At 38.8% G+C, this 23,295-nt stretch overlaps 1 protein-coding gene across 3 annotated transcripts in view; it reads left to right on the top strand.

The window, feature by feature from the left end:
* ENPP2 (ectonucleotide pyrophosphatase/phosphodiesterase 2) overlaps positions 1 to 22,855 on the top strand; it is a 176,983-nt gene extending 154,128 nt beyond the window's left edge. For all 3 annotated transcript variants that reach the window (XM_043967723.1, XM_043967717.1, XM_043967713.1), the window contains 5 exons: positions 1,312 to 1,447; positions 3,181 to 3,258; positions 9,896 to 10,028; positions 14,323 to 14,479; positions 22,252 to 22,855. In XM_043967723.1, the coding sequence (XP_043823658.1) occupies positions 1,312 to 1,447; positions 3,181 to 3,258; positions 9,896 to 10,028; positions 14,323 to 14,479; positions 22,252 to 22,422 (675 nt within the window). In that variant the 3' untranslated portion in view covers positions 22,423 to 22,855. The remainder of the gene's footprint in view (positions 1 to 1,311; positions 1,448 to 3,180; positions 3,259 to 9,895; positions 10,029 to 14,322; positions 14,480 to 22,251) is intronic.
* Positions 22,856 to 23,295: the final 440 nt, after the last annotated feature.

The following is a 23,295-nucleotide window of genomic DNA, read 5'->3' on the forward strand; positions in this document are numbered from 1 at the left end:
TGACTTGTTCAGACTCTTGGGTAACCATTCAATACATTGAAATGCTCAAGATTTAACCTTGTGCTTGAGAGGAACTTGGGTTCTATGAAGGAAAGGAAAGATAAACCAAACCTTTATCAAGAATAAGATTTATCACAGAATACCACAGTTGGAAAGGATCTTCCAGATAAATCTTCTTCAGGCCATCCCTGTCTGGTGGTAAGCTAGACTCTAGTGGAGCATCTCCAGTGATCAAAAAAAGAGAATGGAAGCTTGCTAAGGGTAAAAGATAGATGCCTCACAACAACCCCATGAAGTAGACAGTGCAAATGTCACTGTCTTTATAGTATAGAGAAGGGACCTGAAGACCAGAGAAGGGAATAGGACCATACCTGTAAAGCTGGAAAGACCTCAGAGATCATCAGGCCTCACCTCCTAATTTGTGAGCACCAAGAAGAGGAAGTAACAAGGTAGTGGAAGCCGCAAAGGTGATATTTGAAACCAGGTTCCCTAACTCTAGAGCTGCTTCTTTTCCCAATATTATTATATCGCTTACCTGCAGTCATGGGATTTAGAACTGGAAGAGCACTGATTGAGAAGTCAGAGGGCCTGGATTCAAATGTTACCTCTGACGCTTAATTAACTTATGACTTTGAATAAATCACTTAATCTCCCTGGGTCTCAATTTCCTTATCTGTAAAATGAGTCTTCAACTGGATGACTCTGAAGTCCCTCCCTAGCTCTAGATTTATAATAATAATAATTAATGATAATAGCTAACATATAATGTTTTAAGTTTTGCAAATTGCTTTACATGTTATCTTTTGATCCTTTGAGGTTGGTGTTATTATCCCCATTTTAAGATAAGGAAACTGAACCTTAAAAAGGTTAAATATTTAGTCCAGGATTGCACAGTTAAGTGTCTGAGTCAGTGCTTGAAACTGGGTATTCTGACTCTATCCACCTTGCTACCTTGCCTAACCCCTCTTTTTTACATATCAGCAAACTAAGGTCCCCAAATGTTTAGAGATCTACTTAGGATTATCTGTATAGTTGAGATGACCCAAAAGGCAGTTTCTTCCCAGTGTCAGAGACTTTTAAGTTCACTCGTGGTACATGTTTGTGTACAAAGTATCTATGCTACAATTGCTAGAATCATGTTCTTTTTAGGAAACCAGGTGAGGTAAAGTAAAAGCCTTTCTCCCTCCCTTTTCTTTTTCTTTCTTTTTTCTTTTGGTTCTTAACAGAGCCAACCCTAGCCTCTCTTTCATGGTTATTTAAGTGTCTTTTTTTTGAATTGGCATCATGGTGTTAATTTACCTTTTGCTGCAGGCTGAGGTTTCTAGCATTCCTGAGCACTTGACCAATTGTGTGCGACCAGATGTTCGTGTTTCTCCAACTTACAGTCAGAACTGTTTGGCTTACAAAAATGATAAACAGATATCCTATGGATTCCTCTTCCCTCCCTGTAAGTTGTTTGTTGCTTGTGTTTGGCCATCAGGTCCTGGGATGATGCATGGTTGTTGGATGCTGGGTTTTCATTGTGTCAAGTCTGGTTGAGTGTATTTACAGACTCAGCAAAATGGGATCCAGTTTAGTGGCAGAGCCTTTAGAGCTGGAAGTGACTTTAGAGATCCGGCCTCTTCATGGGATAGATAAGGAAACCGAAGCCCAAAGTGGGCATATGACTTACCCAGGTTACCCAGGTAACCTGTAAGTAGCTGAGGCAGTATTTGAATCCAGCTCTTCAGACTCCAAATCCAGGTTGGCAGATAAGAGCAGTGCCATGGGCATGATACAATTACATTTCAGCAAGGCTCTTGGCAAAGTGCCTTGTGATATGTCTGTGTATGAGATGGAGAAATGTGGTGAGAGAAAGGGGACCCTGAGCTGGATGAACAGGTAGTATGACTCTTGTTATTTTTCCTAAGTGTACCAGGAAAGAGAACAGTAGTCAAGAACTTGAACATGGAGTAGCTTTCAGTGAGAGAAAATTCAATGATATTAATAATAGCTCGCATATATCTATATATTCTCTATATATGTACTTATGCCTGTTTGTCTATCCATCCATCCATCCATCCATCCATCCATCCATCCATCCATCCATCCATCCATCCATCCATCCATCCATCCATCCATCTATCCATCCATCCATCCATTCATCCATCTATCCATCTATCTATCTATCTATCTATCTATCTATCTATCTATCTATCTATCTATCTATCTATCTATCTATCTATCTATCTATATCTATCTCTGTCTTTGGATTTTACGGTATTTTCCATAAAACACACCTGTGAGATAGATAGAACAAGAATTATTATCACCATTTTACAGATGGAGAAATCAAGGCTCAGAAAAGTAAAATGATTTTTCCAAAGGTCACACAGCTAGTAAGTGGCAGAGCTAGCTCATGAACTCAGGCCTCTAACTTCAAGGCCAGAATCCTTTCTACTGATAAAGTGACAAATGCATTTGTTTCTTAATCATATGTTTGTGCTTTGGTCCTTTAATAAACAAAATAGGGGCAGTCTCTAAGAAGCATTTTGATATTTTGTTACTTTTATTTACCTTTGATAAATTTATTTTGTTTTTTTTTTTCCCTTCTCAGTCTGAAGGTTAAAAAAATAACATTGAATTTCCCAATTGGGACTAAGCAGGATCTTTGGGTAATCCTTATGTAGACCCAAGGAATTGATAGGAAGAATGGACAGCTAGGTGGAAGTTAGGTGGCACAGTGGATAAAGCACTGGCCTTGGATTCAGGAGGACTTGAGTTCAAATCCGGCCTCAGACACTTGACAAGTACTAGCTATGTGACCTTGGGCAAGCCACTTAACCCTCATTGCCCCACCCAAAAACCAACTAAACAAACAAACAAAGAATTGATAGGAGGAAAGAATAAAAGGAACAGAAACAAAGAGAAGAAAGACAGGAGGGGAAGGAAAGGAGGGAAGAAAGAGAGTATATATGTTTATATACATACTCATACACTTACACTTGGGGGAGTAAGAGAGAGGAAGAATATGAATATGAGAATATGGTTAGAGGAAGAAGGAATGGGAAAAGAGAAAGAGATGGATTTGCTCAGGTAATTGTTAGGTGTACTCATAGGCAAGACCTGCCTAATCTGACAGGATGGATATTGGTAATGTCTAAGTAATTAACACCACTTTGTTTTCATTTTAAATTTTAGATCTGAGCTCTTCTGCAGAATCTAAATATGATGCCTTCCTTATAACTAACATGATTCCAATGTATCCTGCCTTCCAAAGTAAGTACATTTAGCCTACACAGTTGTAAAGATAAACTTAAGCATTTGCTTTTTGCCTTTTTAACTTGTTATTTTTTATAATATTGGCAAAGCTTTGTGTTTGCATAGCACTTTATAGATTTCAAAATTGTTTTAAATTATCTCCTTATCTCAATCTTCATAACAATCTGAGTAGGTAAAGTAATCATAATGATTTTCATTTTACAGATGAAGAAACTGAGGCTTAGCCCAGTTAAGGGTCTTCTCTAATGTTGCTGAGTGACAGAGTAGGGACTGATTTCCTTTTTTAATAAAATGTTTTAATATCTTCCTCTCCTCCTCTTCCCTCTACTCATTTCTATTGTGGACTTTCCAAACCCTCCCTTGTAACAAAGAAGTACAATTAAGCAAAACATATGGACACATTGACCACATCAAACAGTATTTTCTTTTGTTTGTTTGTTTTTGCAGGGCAGTGAGGGTTAAGTGACTTGCTCAGTCACACAGCAAGTAAGTAGTGTCAAGTGCCTGAGGCTGCATTTGAATTCAGGTCCTCCTGAATCTAGGGCCAGTGTTTTATCCACTGCACCACCTAGATGGTCCCCAAACAGTATTTGTTTTATTTTGCCCTCATAGTCAACTGCCTTTCTACCAAGAGGGAGTATGTTTCACCAGTCCTGTAGAAAGGAAATTGGTCATGACATTGATCTAAGTTCTGACATCTCATGGTGTTGTTTTCTTTTGCATAATTGGAGTTATTGTGTATGTTATTCTCTTGGTTCTGCTTGATACACTGCATCCTTTTATACTGCTCTTCCCATGCTACTTTGTTTTCTTATTTGTTATTTCTTGGGATGCAATAATGGTCTATTACATACATATGCAACAACTTCTCCAGCCTTTCCCCTACTGATGAGCACCTACTGTTTCCTAGTTTTGTTTTGTTTTGTTTTTGCCACAGAAAGTCCTGTTATAAATATTTTGGGACTTTTCACTGTGTCAGTAATTGGTTATAGATATTAGTGATATATGACCAGTAGTAGTATTGCTGGGTTATCAGGTCTGGATAGTTTAATTACTTTTTTCTAGAATTGTTTCAAATTTTCTTCCATAGCAGCTGGACCCATTTACAGCACTTCCAAACAGTTTATTAGTATGCCTATTTCCAACAATGCCTATTTCTATCTTTTGTCATCTTTGCCCATTTATTTAATGCTTATCTTTTTCTGTTTGGAGTTATGTTATGGTCAAAAGTAGTTATCCAGAGTTCTGATATGCATCACTTTTGTGCTTTACCAGCCCAGTGATAAATGATATTCAGTGACAGAATATAATTCACCAGGCATTCCCTAAGAGCCTCTTACATATTATTCCTAGGATGTTGTCTAAAATATTACAGACTCATGAATTGTCTTCTGACCTGCCAAAGGATGATTAATTTACTTTCGGTACAGTTTTAGCAGCATATATCTGAGTGTTTACTGATAATTGAAAAATTGGTGATCCATATATGATACAGTTCCATGATTAAATAAAACACTCTGTTCCCTAACTGTATCAAATTCATTTGTTAACTGATTCATTTAACAAATATTTATTGAGTCCCGATGACGTGCAAAGCACTGTGCTCTTGTCCTGAGGTTAGCTCAGAGGTGACTGGGACGTGCTCTCAGACTTCAGTGACTATCCAATTTAGCGACTGGGATCAAGGAAGTGTGCAAAATCAACTTCTGCTTTCTATTATAGTTAAGTGCCCCAAAAGAGGCACAAACAAAGTCTTAATGGAGCTTGAATGAGGGACAGCTTTACAGCCTATATCAGAGCTTGGCAAAGACTGTAATGGCAAGTAGCATTTGAGCTGAGCATTGGAAGATGGGGAGATTTTTTTTAATAGGCAGTGATGACGATGATGTCATATGAGGACATCTCTAGCCGGAGGAGGGAGTGGTGTGAAGAAAGCCCTGGAAGGGAAGCTCAGTATGCGATTTCAGAATAGTATGCTTTGGCAGGAATGTAATTCTATGTGAAGGAGAGTCATGTGAAAAAAATATGGAAAGGGTGACATAAAGTCAAAGACCTAGAGCTGGAATGAATGGACCGTCCTCTTCATTTTAGAGATGAGAAATCGAGGCCCTGCCTTGGCTCTGGTATATAAAGATCAGAAAGATTGTAGCATGGTTGCTTTATTGTTGAGCAAAAGCATGGGATGGATCATAAATCCAGAGCTAGAAGGGGCCCGAGAAGCCATCTTGTTCACCCTTCTCATTTTACAAAAGAGGAAACTCAGGGCTGAGGGAGATTAAAAGACTTGCCCAAAGTTACCATACAGCTAATAAACCTCAGAGGTGGGATTTGAACCTAAACCTCTGGATTCCTGAGCCCATGTCCTCCTATCGTACCTTCTACTGTTTCCTAAACAACTTAATTCAAATACAGAACCAATTGCAAAGAATTTCACATATAGAGATATCAAGATATTTATACACATACATATAAGACAAGTTTATAGATATATATACACATATGTATGTATATACACATATAATGCATATACCCATGTACTATATATACATACACCCCTACACACAATACATATACCCCTACATACATATACACACATACGCACATACATATATAGATATAAGACAAGTTTATAGATATATACACATATAATGCATATACACATATAGTATATGTACATATACATGTACACACATGCAAACATACATTTTAAAAGACTGGATTACTGGATTCCTGGACCATTCTCAGGTCCAGTTTGAATATTCCAGGAGCTCATGTCACTATATTCTTTGCAAAGGTTATTTTGGAATGTTGCTTCATTTAATTTCCTCAAATGAGGGTTTACCAGAGGCCTTTGTTCTTTACTAACACGTTTTTGTCTAAGCAGTAATAAAGGAAACACACAGTGCCATCCTGACACTGGCATTGCAACAGGCTTTGGACAGAGGGTTCACTGTTCTTCTCCCAGCAGTGGGGTGGTTTGTTCACATGCCACATTGCTGTGGTCTTGGGCCTTTTGAGTGTCTTCATTGTCTTGGTTTCCCCCTCCTCCCCCCTCAGTGCCTTAGCATTTGCTTTTCCTTTTCCCATCTTCTTTCTCTTTACATGAGAACCGCATTCTATGAAATGATAGAAAGTAGAGAGGAAATCTGACCTTAGGCTGATTTTCTCTGGTCCTCAGGGAGATGGTTCTCTGGTTACTGCTATGATAACTTAGGGAATATTTTCTCCTTTGGTGGGCTGCTGTGTATCTCCCTTTGAAGGTATAAAGAGCAGATCCAGAGTTCTGAATGGTAGTTAACGAGCTAATTCATTTTTCAAAGGACTGTGAATGTGAGACAACACTCTGAAATATGAACTATGGTTATTTGCTGACAGCCTCAGAACCTATTGACACCTCCCCTACCCCCACCTTTTTCTCTACTTCTGCCTTTCTTTTTCTTCCTTCTCTCTATTTCCTTTTCTCTTTTTCCACCTCCTCTTTTGACTGGCGAATGAGAGTACATTGTAAGTTAGTATATAAAAGTTTCTCTTTCTTGTTCTTAATTTTTAAATCAGTGATTTCACTTCTAAATATGTATGTCTCTCTACTAAAACAAAAATAGCAATTAAAAATGTTCCCCCCCTGGTTTTTGTTGGTTCTTTGATAGGAAACAAAAAAGACTCATGAGCACTCAGCCTTACAGTAAATACTTTGTAAATTTTGATAAATACATTGTGTGTAATCTTTGAGCAAAATTATGAGTGTGTAGTACCCATAGAGACTCTCAGGTGCCACCTAGATATTTATTGAGTGGTTTTTGTCTTAAGGCTACTAACACATCAAATTTAGAGCTGTGACAAGTATAAACAGAGTGATACCATTAACCTCCATGCTATTTACTGTTGCTGGTTAATGGCGTGGGACAACATCCTTGGCAAAATGACCATTGGTGCTTTATCAGGATGGTTAACCAGGTGTGGGCCTGGGGGAGGTAGAAGTTTGTGAGGGCATCTGGGCATTCTAGGCAGTCTAGTGTCATTAGTGCTCATGAAACTGGGACTCTCTGCTGCCCATTTGAGTCTGTATCTGGTCTCTGTCACTTACTAATTGTATGTTTTGGATCAATCTTACCTACTTTATAGACCTCAGTTTCATCATCTGTAAAAATGAGGGAGCTGGACTAGGTGGCTCTCTATAGCTCCTCCAGGTTAGGGGCAATGATCCAGGCCTGGGAGAGAAGTGGGAGTAGAGGAGTTGAGCAATAGCCTCCTAAATGATGTGAGTGTTTTTTTTGCGTTTTTGTTTTTGTTTTTTTTTTGCTTTTGCCTACTGTTACCTTGCTGTACCTCAATTTCCTCATCTGTGAAGATACAATTTGTCCTACCTACCTCAAAGGATTGCTGTGAGGATCAAATGACATAATGTATAGGAAAGCCCCAAAATGCTATGCATTTGGAAGGGATGTTTTTATTACCATCCTTCTGAATAGGAAGGATAGGAAGGAGTGGGAAGAAGCAAGCATTTATTAAGTGCCAACTATGGGCAGACAGTCAATAAACATTGGCTGCCTATTCTGTGCTAGACTCTGTGTTCAATTACAAAAATTACCTAATTTGAGCCTCACAATAACCCTGTCAGGTGGGTGCTATTATTATTCCCATTTTACAGTTGAGGGAACCTTACCTATGTCAGTTAACGGAGTTTTTTCATCTGTAAAACATTTTTTTAAATGATTAATATTTTGTTGGAATAAGACTAGAAAATGTTTGAGACTATAAGATTCTTGAGGATTGTTCCCCTTTGTGTGTATAGGTATGTGTATACTACTTAATATGGTGTGCCTCATTTAATTGATGTTTGACAAATATTTGTTGCTGAACTCATAGTACTTTGTAAGCTATTGTCATTATCATCCCATGAATTCCTCCTAATATGAGGGGACCAAAAAAGTCTCCTATACTTGATGCTATTGCTCTCATGAGTCTAGAGTTGAATATTGTAGTTGAGTTTTTTTCTCCCTTTGTAGAAACATTGATAAAGAAATAGGGATGTCGATAAAATTTCAGGGTCATTTATTTTGCTAAATCTAATTTTGTTTAGAATAAATGGGCACTAGGGAAACAAAGGCCAAAAAAGTTTGTCCCTGACCTCAAAGACCTTATATTCTATGAGGAAAATAGACTACAGACAGTTCTTGCTTTACATAAATTTCACACTGCACAACTTTGATTTTACCTAAAGAATCCTTCCCTTCCCCCCCCCATGGGGCAATGAGAGTTATGTGACTTGTCTAGGGTCACACAGCTAATAAGTGTCAAGTGTCTGAGACTGGATTTGAACTCATGTCCTCCTGAATCCAGGGACAGTGCTTTATCCACTGCACCATCTAACTGCCCCCTACCTAAAGAATTCTGAAAGAAATCTGAATTCTGAAAAACTACCTATCTTGTTTATTGTACAGTATTGTAATCTCTCTCTTTCTTCTTCTTCTGACACTCAACTCAGTGCTACATGGCTTCTCCCTACCCCCTCACAAACCATCCCCCCACAACAACCTAAAGAGGAAACCTTTGCCCCACTCTACCTGCCTTTTCTATGTCCCAGTATCTTCTTCCTGGTACCTCATGTCTGTTCCCAGCTCCATGTTGACCATCCTCTCCTGTCTATGCCTGTGTTCCCTGACCCCCAACCCCATATGTCTGCCTCCCATATATTCTTCTGCTCAGTGCCTGGCTGACTCTATGCCCTGCATGTTCTTTCTCCTGCTCTCACTTCACAGGAGCATGCCCCTCCATTCATTCATCCCTTCCTCCTCTTCTCACATCTAAGGGCAAATCTGCATTATGTGGAGGTCTGTAGAATGGTCCACTTCCATAACGTGAACTGTCTGTATACACACATAAGGAAATGAAAAGTATTTGTAACCTTAGGCTCAGTATCAGAGGCTTACATGGCTCAGGCCCCTTAAATCCTAATTTTTGGATTATTTTGCACCTCACATACAAAACAAAGGAATTGTAGTAGTCCACAAACAATTGATATAACTCTCTTCTTCCAGTGAGTGCCATTAGTTCTCTGTTCTCAAAACTCAACCTTTTGGTTTGTACTTCTGTCAGAAATAAATAGATGAGATTGGGAAGGAGGTACATTTCTTTCCATTGAATCTGCACCATTCAGATAGCTCACAGGGATAATAGTCCAGGTTGTCTTCTCCCCTATAACATGTCTCAATGTCTTGTTTCTCCACCTGAGGGGCCACAAAGAAAGCAGAGAGTATGAACTTGGGGGTGGTGGTGGTAAATCCAGAAAAACCTCATGTAACAGGTAGAGGTTAAAAGGGAGTGAATTCAGGGGCAGCTAGGTGGTGCAGTGTATAGAGCACCGGCCCTGGATTCAGGAGGACCTGAGTTCAAATCCCACCTCAGGCCCCAAACACTTACTAGCTGTGTGACCCTGGGCAAGTCACTTAACCCCAATTGCCTCACTAAAAAAAACCAAAAAAAACCCAAAAACAAAAGGATATAGCAAATTCTGCGTTGCTGAAAGAAGGGGGTATTTGTGCTAGGATTATGAATCAGTGGTCTTTGGCACAGTAAAATAGATCCAGTTAAAGTAAAAAGCATTTTGCTTACTCAAGATTGTGTCTTTGTACAGGAATCTGGAATTATTTCCAAAGGGTTTTGGTGAAAAGATATGCAACGGAGAGGAATGGAGTCAATGTCATCAGTGGTCCCATTTTTGACTATGATTATGATGGTTTACATGATACACAAGACAAAATCAAACAGTAAGACTCAAATTTTCCTTTTTTTTTTTTTAGAATTTTACTTGTTTAAATTTCCTTTCACTGAAATACTGATTAAATTTCCTTTCACTGTATTGATAAATTTTATTAAATTTAATAATTGTCCTTATTCGACTAATTTTAACAATCACTTACATTAATTTACATTTAATTATTTAAATTTATTTATCATATACTTAATTATTTGAATGAATTTGAATTTAATCATTTAAACTTTTAAATTAACTTTCTATATTTAAATTCCAAGAGGTCATTAAAAGTTCTCTCTCAAATAATTGGGAAATAAAAAGAGACTAGGCTCTTGAAATGCTTTCCTCTGAATTTCTCCTCATTAGTTCTCTAGCTTTTAAATTCCTTTGACTGAAATACTGATTCAACAAAAACATAAAGACATGCCTGCTATTTACAGTATGCTAGGTGAGGTGCTGGGGAACGTACAGAGATAGGCAAGACATGGTCATGTTCTAAAGGAGTTTGTGATCTAGAAAGAGAAATTAGACGTGAAACAAGTTGAAATATAAATGTATAAGGAGTTTTATTAATAATACTTATGTTATACATATAGTAGATTAATTATAATTAATAAGGGGTGTTAGAATAGGTGAGAGACTACTTTTAGCCACAGAGGATTAAGAAGGAAGGTTTCATGGAAAAGGTAGCCAGTGAGGTGGCAATGAGATGTGTCAACAGGCAGAGATGGATAGGAAGGGTTTTCTCGGTGTTATAGAAATAATATGAACAAAGACAGAGAGGATCAGGATGTACTCCATCATTACTACAATCTGGTCATGCAAGGAGAATCAGGAGTGGACAGCCTGAGTACTGCCCAAATAGACATGAAATACTAAAGACCTAGAGAAAGAAAGACTTTCATTGTTTGGCTAGGCCCTTCGTGGGGGACCAAAGGTACAACAGAGACAAGAATTCTGTAGTATGAGAAAGCAGGCCTGGGTTACAGTTTGCACTAATAAAAGGCTTGTCCACAGCTATGAGTGGAACTCCACTGAAGTATATAGGCTTGGCTCAGAGAGTAGGACTTGAGCAATGGGTTGAATTTACACGGAGGAAGTCTCATGTAAGACTGGATGTAAGGAAAAAAAAAAACCCAAACCTGACCTAACAGATGTATCTAAAAGTAAAATGGAAAGGCTTGGGAGAGGTAGTAGGTTCCCACTCATTAGAAGTCTTAAGCAAAGAACCAGATGACCACCTTCCTTTAAGTATAGTTTGGACTAGAGGTCTCTCCCAATTTTGAGATTCCACAGTTCTACCAATATTAGGCTTTGAGCTAAAATTAAGATGATGAGAGGGTGGTATTGTGGAAAGAGCACTGGATTTGGAATCAAGAGGACCTTGGTTACAAGTTCTTACACAGTTGTGTGCTACCTGTGTGACCTTGGGTGAGTTATTCCACCTCCCTTAGGCTTGATTTCCTTAGAAATAGTTGTGCAAATTTCTAAAACTGTTATTTTCTTCTTTTCTTGGTCTTTGTTGGTAACTTTTTTGAATCACTGAATTTTTTTAAATAGAAAAACTGTAGAAATAGGCAATTTTTCCCAGCGGTGTCCCAATCTAATCCAGATTGGAAGTGCAGCAGCCACTGAGTCTGATCCCATTACTGATTGATGTGAGAGCTTTTACTGTCTCTATTTCTGACCTGGGTTGGTTTGCCCCTGCTGTAGGCAGCCTGGATATTGCTTGTTCCCCGATAGTTACCATAATTGTGCCAGACTTGGTGTGGACATTCAATCTACTTAGCCTGCTGCATATAGCTCAGTACTCCTGAGCTCACGCAATCCACCAACCAAAGCCTCCCCATGTAGCAAGGACTATGGACGTGCACCACCAATCATAGCAGAATAGTCAGTTTTGTGAAGATTTCTATGCCATATTAGTGCATTTTGTATAGTATACTAGCTACTTGATAGCAATCTAGGAAGTATGAAGCAGGAAAATAAGAAAAAAATAATGATGGGAGAAGGCATGGTGCCCAGGCTTTGTATAAGTTATATGAGTTTATAAGAGTTATCTAAATACTTTTCACTCTAGATCTTGTGCTTGGTCCCTTATATTAGTTATAACCCTGGTCCAAAATTAAGATAATAAGATAACTGGTAAAGAGTTACTAATTTATATAAGTAGCTCTACTACAAGAAAACATTTATACATGAGACCTCAATCAGACACTTTTTAAATAAACGTTTTGTAAGAACCTACTATATTCCAGGCACTGTGCTAAGAGGATATAAAAAGATGCAAAAGATAGTCCCAGCCCTCAAGGAGTTTATAAGAATCTAAGGGTGTGGGGTATGTGTGTGTGTGTGTGTGTGTGTGTGTGTGTGTGTGCGTGTGTGAAGGGGGGAAGACCAGCATGCAAACAAATATAAGCAAAACAAACTAAATAAAACATAGGTTATAAATAGGAAATAATTACAGGGGAGAAGGCACCAGAATTAAGAGGATTTGGGGAAGGGTTCAAGTAAAAGATTCAATTTTGACTAGGACTTAAAGGAAGCTAGGGACTTTTATCATGAGATTCTCAGGTCATAGATCTAGAGCTGAAAGGGACTTCAGTGGCTGGTTAGAGCAGCCCCCTCATTTAATAGATGAGAAAACTGAGGCCTATGGAGATCGAGACTTGTCCAAATTCACACATGGTAGTCAGTGGCAGAGGCAGGATTTGAACCCAGGTCCTCTTTCCACAGGAAACCACATGCTCTCTTTCAGTTCTTAATATTTACTTCCTAGTAGATTTGGAGCTAGAAGGAATCATAGTGATAATCTAGTCCAACCCAGTCATTTTACAGATGAGGAAACTGAGGCCCTAGAGGTGAAGTGACTTTGCCAAAGTCATTTAAGTAATAAGACCCAGAAGTAATAAAACCAGAACCCAGTAATAAACCCAGGTCCTTTGAGTCTAAATTTAATATTCTTACCACTATAACACATTGCAATCCAGATAAATTAGACCCAATTTCAAGGACATTTGGATTGTTGTAAGACTCTTGTAGAAAATATCTATGGAGTCCACTGGTGCAGTGGGTGTTTGTCCATTTCTTTTGAAAGGAAGGGGATGAACATATAATATGTCCTCTATACTAGGTCAGTAAATGTATAGGCAACCATAAAGAGAATAATGCAAATGAGAGCGCTAACTAATTAATAGCAGCCACATCACAGGGTTTGTTGTGAGGATCAAATGAAAATATGTAAAGTGCTTAGCACAGTGCCTAGCCCATAGTAGGCCCTATATAAATACTTATCACCTTCCCCTCCCTTCCTCACTGCTACAGATTTCAGCTAGGGTCAACTGAAAGGGTTTGTTCTCCCCTTCCCTTTCTACTTAACATACCTCTTGTGCCTCTCATCTTCCACTCTCTGGATAATTTAATTGATCAAATGTTTTTAAAAAGACTGACTATGTGCAAGTCATGGGGGATACAAAGATAGTAAGAAAACTTGGCCTTCAAGGGTAGGTGGGGGGTTGATATGAGTCCTAGAAAATATGTAAAAGATAATTTGAAGGGAGGGAAAATGAACAATATGGAGAGATCAGAGAAGACTACATGGAACAAGCAGCTCTTGAACTGACCCTACAAGGTTGATTAGCATTCTGAGAGGTGCCAATGAGGAAGGAGTGTGTTCTAATCATGAGGCACAGTTTGGGCAAGGGTACAGAGTAAGGAAATGTAACTGTGAGTTTGGAGAAAAGCGAAGTTGTTTAGTTTGGCTGGAATGTAGAATACGGGGTGACAGTGGAGGTTATGAGAAAGAAGACTGGAAAGATTGGGTGGTGTGGGCTGGTGGAGGGTCTTAAATCACTCAGACAACTAACCTGTATTAAGCACCCACAATGTGCAGATGTGGTACCAAGTGGGCAAATGACAGTCCTTGTTCTCAAGGAATTTACAGTCTAATAGTGGGGTCCACAGGCAAGCAACTATGTACAAATAAGTTATCAAGTTATAGGATAGACAAGTTATAGGATAGATTGGAGATAATCAACAGAGGTAAGGTACCAGCATTATGGGGAATTGGAAAAAGCTTGCAAAGAGTAGGCCTTTAGCTGACAACTGAATCTAGGAGGCAGAGATAAGGAGGGACAGAGCAACAGGCATGAGGGACAGACAGGCTAAGCTGTGTGGATTTTAACTGACCCTCTTGTGTACACATGAGGAATGATTTTACCATGTATGGGAGTTCATCTTAGTGTCTTGGCTATTGTTAAAGAAGGAAGATTACATGTAATTTTTTTAAAAAAATTTTCTTCTACCAGACATGTTGAAGGAAGCTCCATCCCAATCCCCACTCATTACTACAGCATCATAACAAGTTGCCTTGATTTCACTCAACCTGCTGACAAGTGCGATGGCCCCCTCTCTGTCTTCTCTTTCATCCTCCCTCACCGGCCAGACAATGAGGAGAGCTGCAACGTGAGTACAAAGGGATTCTGGGGCAGTGGGTATGGACCTTCAGCCAACATAAACACCACCTCATGACCTTGCAGGGGGCAGCTTTCCCAAAAGGCAAGATTCTACAGTTTTGAATAGTTTTCAGATGGCTTTTGCCTAAGTTACCTCATTTAAGCAACCCTGTGAGGCAGGTGATATGTGAATACTATCTGTGTTGTATAGGAGAAGAAATGGAGACTCAATCTCTTTTGTGCAGATCTTGTATGTACCTAGTCATTCATACATTGTCTCCTCCGTGAGACTGGAAGCTCTTTGAAGACAGGAACTGTTTTTGTCTCTCCTCCCCCTTTTTATGTCCAGCACCTAGCACAGTGCCTCGCCCATAGTAAACACTTAATTAATGGTTGTTGACTAATAGACCCCAGTGTCACACAGCTAATGAGTGGGAAGCTGGCATTTTAAGCCAGATCCTTTGATTCTCAGTCCAATCTTTTAGGGATTGACTCCCAAGATGATGGTGATGATTTTTGATGATGGTGGGGTGATAATGGCTTCATCTCTACACTGCTTTGAAGTTTGTGGATCATTTTATATTCTTTATCTCATTTAATCTCACATCACACAATGTAGTCTCTTAATAAATAATTGCCATATCACCCCTCTGAAGTTGGTGCTATTATTATCTCCAATTTACAGATAGGCTCAGAGAGAAAATAAGTAACACTATAATGACCAAGACCATAGAAGTGTTGTACAATGCAGGATCAGAACCTCCAAGTCCAGCATTCTACCCACTATATCTTATTGGCTCTCTCAGCATCAGGAAAGAATGACTGAATTATAGCTAATATCCCCAGCAGAACAAGCTGCCAGCAAATTCTTGGATTGTGCTTCTGTTTGTACTCCTCCTTCCCAAAGTAATTATTCAAGAACTGTGTTTAAACAAACAAACAAACTCCTCCCTTAATAAATGAAGATATATATATTTGAGTTTCCCAGGTTTTGCATTGTATACCCAAGAACTAGGCTCAGTAAACAGTTTCATGAGCTCATAGCCCTAATCAGGGTTTCTAGCACCAGCTGAATTGCTAGTCTGAGCCCAGAATTTAGGGTATGAGAACCCAAAGGAAAACCATTGAAATGAAGCTGACCTGTCATCTCAGCTCTCCTGAAGAGAGAGTTAAAAAAAAGGGAAACCAGAAAAATAACTTGAGAAAATGAAGTGGCTTTGTCCTGAGCTGCCATGATCTCAGATGGCAGTCTTATGGGTCAGGAAATGCCTTGTTTGCCTTGTGGCTGCCCAATCAGTTGTTTGCATTTACAAAAATTAAAGCTGGTGAAAATGAAAATCTAAGGGCTAGATTGAGACTGCGCTATGGCTCCTTTCCTCCAACCAGGATTCTTATGCCTATTCTAAGGGGAACTTGGGCTAGCTTAAGACACTCTCTTTTGTAAATGGTACTATTTCCCGGAGCACCAGATGTGACCTTCCTAGGGGAACTATATTTAGATTTGTCCTTCCCCATGAACCTCGATACTCTGAGAGGAAGATAGGAGCAGGGGGAAGAGGAGAGCCCTTAATTTCCCAAGACTGCAAAAATATTCTGAATATTTATGCTTTTTGGCCTGGTTCTGCCCAGGGCCAGCTTCCTGAATCAACACCCTCATGCTACATATTTAGCATTGGCACCGGTGAGCCCACGCGCCCAATCCAGGTCTGTGTGGGCTGAAGTTTTCCGAGAAATTCAAGTTCCCAGGCTTCAGTTCAGAGTTCAGTAAAGCCACTGGGGAGGAAAAAAGTGTGAGCATTTGAAGTTTTAAGCCCTGAGACATGTAGGGCTTCATCTCTTTTGAGCTACTGGCCAGCTTTTAAGAAGTTTGTGTGGGTTTTCTTCTATAATAATCCAGGAACCTCACAGTGTTCCTCTTTCTCACTATGAGAGAGAGAGAGAGAGAGAGAGAGAGAGAGAGAGAGAGAGAGAGAATGAATATGTTGCTGTTTTACAGAAGGCCATTGTGTCTTTGGTATTATTTCTATTTTCTAGTTAGTCATGATGTTGATTGTTCATTTTGAGACATCTGAATCCCTTCTGACAGTAAAACTTGTGCCAAACCTCAGTAATTGTGAAGTAGCTGAGACAGAAGATAATTCATGTCTTTCCTTGACTATTCCTGACCAATCCTACTCCAGCAGTGGACTGGGGGCCAAATTCTCCTGAAGCCTCTGAGAATCTGCTTTAAATGGGAGCCATGAGAATGAGCACAATCCTCCAAATTGAGGTCAAGGAAGAAGCAGATGGAGAGTGGTGGTGCATAGAAAATTCACCTTGCCTGCCAGCAAAGAATTATTAATAATAAATCATGAATTAATTAATTCTAAACAGGGACCCATTAAACATTTATTCCCATTGGGAAGTTGTCTTAGGAATCAATTTCCTTCCTTTAAATATTTGTATTCTTTGGTCATGGGGAAGTAGTTAGTCACCAAGCATTTATTAAACACCTACTATGTTCCAGGCACTGTCCTAAGACCTAGGTATACAAAAAAGAGCAACAGATAGTACCTGCCCTCAAGGAGCTCACAGTCTCTCATGGAGAAGATAACATGTAAACAACTAGGCACAGACCAGCTGTATACAATATAAATAGGAAATAATCAACAGAAGAGTAATAATAATAACAATGATGTCAAGTGTTTGAGGTGGGATTTGAACTCAGGTCCTCCTGAATCCAGGGCCAATGCTTTATCCACTATACCATCTAGCTGCCCCAGGCTCTCATTCTTATTACATCAATTTCTTTAATCATCTCTGATTAAATAATGATGAGATGCAATTTACACACTGGCCTTACAGTTAGGAAGAGGTGAGTTCTAGTCCCCTTTCCAATACATACTCTTATAGAGGTCCCCTTCTCTCTAATCACACAGCCATTCCCATGGTACAGACCTCATCTCCTCACATCTGAACTATTGCAACTGGCTTCTGGTTGATCTCCCTGACTCTAGTCTCTCCCTACTACGATCCATTCTCTATTCAGGCCACTAAAGTGAATTACATAAAGCACAGCTCTGACCGTGCCTCCTCTCTTACTTAATAAACTCCACTTGTTCCCTGTTGACTCCAGTTTCAAATATAATCCTCTATTTTTTGACATTTAAAGCCCTTTCTAACCTGACCTTTTCCTATATTTCCAATCTTCTTGTTCTTCAGGCATTCAGTTAAATCTGATTCTCTGTGACCCCATATGTGGCAGAGATATTGGAGGGGTTTGCCATTTCCTTCTTTGGCGGAGTAAGGCAGAGATTAAGTGACTTGCCCAGGGTCACACAGCTAGCGAGTGTCTGAGGCCAGATTTGATTTCAGGTCTCCCTGACTCCAGGCCCAATGCTTTATCCACTGAGTCACCCAGCTGCCTCTCCAGTCCTTTTATACGGCCCCTTATTTACTCTATTATCCAGCAGTATTGGACTTCTTGGGGTTCCTCATACACATGATGCTTCCTTCATCTTCTGACCTTATGCTTTTTCATCAGCTATGTTCTTCCTTATTGCCTCTGCCTCCTAGCTTCCCTGACTTTCTTAAAGACTTAGCTCCAATTTTATCTTCTACAGGAGGCCCTTCCTAGTCCTGCTCCCCCATTGCTCTCTTCCCCCCATTAATGATTTCTCTGCCCCCTGAGATTAATTAACGTTTACACTGTATTTTGGGTATGTTGTCTCTCCTTGAATGTGAATGTGATTTCCTTGGGGGCCAGGAATCATGTTTTTGTGTTTTTGCCTTTCATTGCATCCCCAGAATTTAGCACAATGCCTGGCACCGAGTAAGGGTTTAATAAATGCTTGTTGATTCACTGCTTAGGAATTAGTCATAAATAATCATTAGTTCATGAAATCCATTCTCAAACCTTAAATGATCACTGTCAGCCACAAGACATAGTACTAGATGGGAAAGGGTTAGCAATACCATCATAGCTCATACCATCATACTACTTGCCTTTCATCAATGGAATGGTTCTTTCCTTTTGATTTTTTCAGTTTGCTCTAAACATAGATTTAAAAGTCCCTTTCTTTGTTATCCTCAACAATTTTTATAAACCTTAGCTCATTCTAAGCTTGAATCTTGCCTGAATTTTTCTGTGTTTGTAGTTCTGTGTTCCTCCTGACATTTTTTGAATATATTCTTTTAAATTGGAGCTCATTTGAGAAAGTTTTCTGTGCTTCCACATTGGTTTTTACTGATGATGCATCTAGGTGCTGTAGTGGGTACAGCACTGGGCCCTGAGTCAGGAAGACCCGAGTTCAAATCCGGCCTCAGACACTTACTAGCTTGGGCAAGTCACTTGACTTCTTTTTGCCTAAATTTTCTCAACTGTATAGTGGGAATAAAATAGCATCTAATTTCCAGGGATATTATAAAGGTTAAATGAGATAATAATGTAAAGTGCTTACCACTATGCTTGGCACATAAAAGGTGCTCTATAAATGCTAGAGATGATGGTGATGACGATGAAAGTGAATTACATAAAGCACAGCTCTGATGACAATGTCATCTCCTCACTTTCCCCCTAGTATTCATGATCACATTGTCAGGATTTTGTTTTTGAGAAATGAAATTCTTCTTGAGCCATAGTCTCTTGAATCATGAGTGGGAAAGGCAGCTGGGAATATTACTTTGAAGCTGAATCTCTAAAAAGTTAAATAACTTGCCCAAGGTTACATAGCCAGCGAGCATCAGAGCCTAAGCTTGAAACTGAATAATGTTTTTTCAGAACCAGTGATTTCTACTCAGACATATTACCTCTTTTCATGTGTAATGCTTCTTGGATCTTTGAGTCGCATATTATTGACATTAGTAGTTTGATCCTGAAGTTTTTACTGTAAAAATGTTTTCTTTGTAATCAAACATTTCCTTGTCCCAAAGGACATATTCCTCATCTGTTTCTCCCACTCCAACCCCAACATTGGCTTTTAGGACTCTGCTTTGAGAAATCAAACCCTTAGTCATTAACAGTTTAATGTCAACTTGGAAGGAGTTCTCCACAGATCTTTGATTGCCCTGTTCTGTTTAACGGTTTTGTCAGTCTCCGGGTAGCATACATCCAGTTTGCAAATGAGCCAGAGATGAAAGGTACAGCAAATACACTGCATGATAGAGTCAGTATTTAAAAGACCTTGACAACCTAGAACATTGGAGGCAGATCTGGTAAAATTTAATAGCAACAAATGCAAAGTTTTACATTGGGTTCAAAAAATCATTCATACAAGTATGAGATGGAGGAGGTATGGCTACATCTGAAAGTAGTAGTAGTTCATCTGAAAAAGAACCAGGGATTAATGTGCTAAATACTTGGAGTCCAAAGGATACTATGACAACAGTGTTAAGACTAGGGTAAAGATGGACCTATTGTATATTTTCTCAGCACATCTAGAGTACATTCGGTTCTTGAAGACATATTTTAGGAAGGGCATTGTTAAGCTCTCAAGTGTCCAGAAGTGGACAAACATGATGATGAAAGGCCTTAAGATCATGTCCTGTCATTCCCAGTCCAAGGATTGGGAGATATTTAGCCTAGATCAGAAAAGCTAGGAAGGAATATAATAAATACTTGAAGGACTGTCACATGGAAGGGAGATTATACAGGCTCTGCTTGGCTCCAAAAGTTAAATTTGGAACAATAGGTAGAAGTATCAGAGAGTCTGATTAATATGTGGGGAAAACTTCCTAACAATTAATCTATGAAAAAAGTGGAATGTGCTTTCTTAAGATGCAATGGATTCCCCCTCATAAGAGGTTTTCATGCAATGGCCAAGTAATTATTTCTTGGGTACATTGTAAAGAGGGTATTTGTTCAGATCTATATTGGATTGGATTGCTTCTGATATATTTTCCAATTCTGTGATTATTGTTTTTTTAATATTAAACATTATTTGAAGTTTTAAGTTTCAAATTTCATTCCTCATTCCCTACCTCCTCTCCCCCTCCCCAAGGCAGTAAGCAATCAGATATGGGTTATGCATGTGCAATGATGTAAAACATTACCATTTTAATCATTTTGTACAGGGAAACTTGAATAAAAGAAAAAAAAGAAAGTGAAAAATAGCATGCTTCAGTCTGTGTTCAATCAATATCAATTCTTTCTTTGGAAGTAGAGAGTATGTTTTATCATTAGTTTTTTGGGACTGTCTTGGATCATTGCATTGCTGAGAATACTTAAGTCATTCATAGTTCTTCATCAAGCAATATTGCTGTCTCTGTGCACAATGTTCTCTTGGTTCTGCTCACTTCACTATACATCAGTTCATACAAGTCTTTCCAGGCCTTTCTGAAATCATCTTGCTTTTCATTTCTTATAGCACAATAATGTTTCATCACCATCATATACCAAAGCTTGTTTACCCATTCCCTGATTGATGGGCATTCCTTTGATTTCCAATTCTTAGCCATCACAAAAAGAGCTGCTATAAATATTTTTGTACAAATAGGTCTTTTTCTCTTTTGGGGGATGTCTTTGGTATATAAACCAAGTAATGGTATTGCTGGATCAAAGGGTATGCACAGTTCTATAGCCCTTTAGGTATAGTCCCAAATTGCTCTCCAGAATGGTTGAATCTTTTCACAACTCCACCAACAGTAGATTAGTGTCCCAGTTTTCCTACATCCCCTACAACATCCAGTATTTTCCGTTTTTGTTATATTTGCTACTCTGATAGGTATGAGGTAATACCTCAGAGTTGTTTTGATTTGCATTTCTCTGATCAATAGTGATCTAGAGCATTTTTCATGACTATAGATGGCTTTGATTTGTCTGAAAACTACCTGTTTATATTCTTTGATCATTTATCAATTGGGAAATGACATATTCTTATAAATCACTCAATTCTCTATATAATTAAGCAATGAGGTCTTTATCAGATACTTGTTTCAAAAATTCATTCCCAGTTTTATGCTTCCCTTGTAATCTTGGTTACATTAGTTTTGTTTGAGCAAAAACTATTTAATTTTATATAGTCAAAATGATTCATTTTACGTTTTGTGTTGCTCTATATATCTTCTTTGGTTCTAAATTCTTCCCCTGTCTATAAATCTGACAGATAAACTATTCTATACTCTCTTAAATTGCTTATGATATCATCCTTTAAGTGTAAATCATGTACCCATTTCAACTCTGTGCTTCTTGAGATGAACTCATGCACATATTAGTTCATTCTGTTCATTCAATCATCAGAAGGATGTAGCTGAATCCATTATTCTGAAAGATATAGAATATATACTTGCATTTTCATGTATTGGTCAAGTGCCCTTCTTAATTCTCTTTGTGAAGTAGAAGAACTTTTTGAATTACTCATGTATGTGTTGACAGTCCTGGAGGGAGGAAAATGTGGAACTCTTTAGGAGCATTTGGGTTTTCTAATTTTGATTTATGTCCTGAGCCTTCCTTAAATTGAGTACCCACATACACAAGTCTCATTTATTTGATATAACTAATTGATGTTGAAAATGTTTACAGTTGATGGTAGGTATTTGTGGGGCTGTTCTGACAGGACTGTGGTAGAGAGGGACAGAGGAGTGTTTGTGTGTGTGTGTGTGTGTGTGTGTGTGTGTGTGTGTGTGTGTGTGTTTGAGTGTGTGTGTGCATGCACATGCGTGCTATAAGAGAGATGGACGGAGTTCATCTAGGCTGTGAGCCTAGAAGTGTGTAGAGGTCATTTGTAGAAAATCATCAAAGATTATTTCCTTTGGAAAATTCTGAATTCTGCATGTGGCTCAAGCCAAGTTGTATTTCTCTTGTAGAGCTCAGAAGATGAATCCCGGTGGGTTGAAGATCTCTTGAAGATGCATACTGCCCGAGTGAGAGACATAGAGCAGCTCACCAGTCTGGACTTCTTCCGAAAGACCAGCCGGAGCTACCCCGAAATCTTGTCCCTAAAGACATACCTGCATACATTTGAAAGCGAGATTTAACTTTCTTGATCTTTATCAGTGTAGCCCTTTATCAACTGGTGTATATTTTTATATTGTTTTGTATTTATTAATTTGAAACCAGGACATTAAAAAAGTTAGTTATTTTGATCCTGTACCAAATCTGACATATTAAGCCCAAGTGTTGCCACTGTTTTTCTCTAATGCTTAATTTAGATAGGCTTACATTTTGAGTAGAGCTTGTGATACTGCAGTTTGAGTTTTTAGTGGAAGCTTCTGAGTGGTCCTGCAGGATTGATATTTGCATTGAGGAAATATTAATTTTCTAGAGCACAGTTGCCACATTTATAGTTCTGTACTGTATTGAAATACTGAACTTGTAAAGTTACATTCATTTACTGTTAACAATGACAGACATATTTAAGCCTTATAGACCAATCAAATATAATAAATCACACATTCAGTTTTTAATGTTTTACATGACTTTCATTTCACTCTTGAATTGAGTAATAAATTAGTGGGTGCTTTAAAGGGTCATACACATATAGAACTGACTTCTAATTTTCAGGCCTTGTCCTTATTGGGTACAGTCTACATGGTCATTTGAGGGTCAGCTAGGTGACACAGTAGATAGAGTACTGGCTCTGAAGTTGGAAGGACCTGAGTTTGAATCTCACCTCAGACACTTACTAACTGTGTGACCCGGGGCAAATCACTTAACTCCATTTGCTTTAAACATTGGGAGCCATCTCGAATTGTCCAGATCGATATCTTGCCACTGAATTCAGATGGCCCTGGAGGAGAGTGAGGTTGGTGACTTTGCACAGTCCTCCCTCACTTAAATTCAGTTCAGCACAAGTCATGACATCACCCCAATATCATGGTGCTCTTTGAGAACAAAGACAAACAACAACA

Source organism: Dromiciops gliroides, chromosome 1 (assembly GCF_019393635.1).
Source record: "Dromiciops gliroides isolate mDroGli1 chromosome 1, mDroGli1.pri, whole genome shotgun sequence".
Taxonomy (NCBI): Eukaryota; Metazoa; Chordata; class Mammalia; order Microbiotheria; family Microbiotheriidae; genus Dromiciops; species Dromiciops gliroides.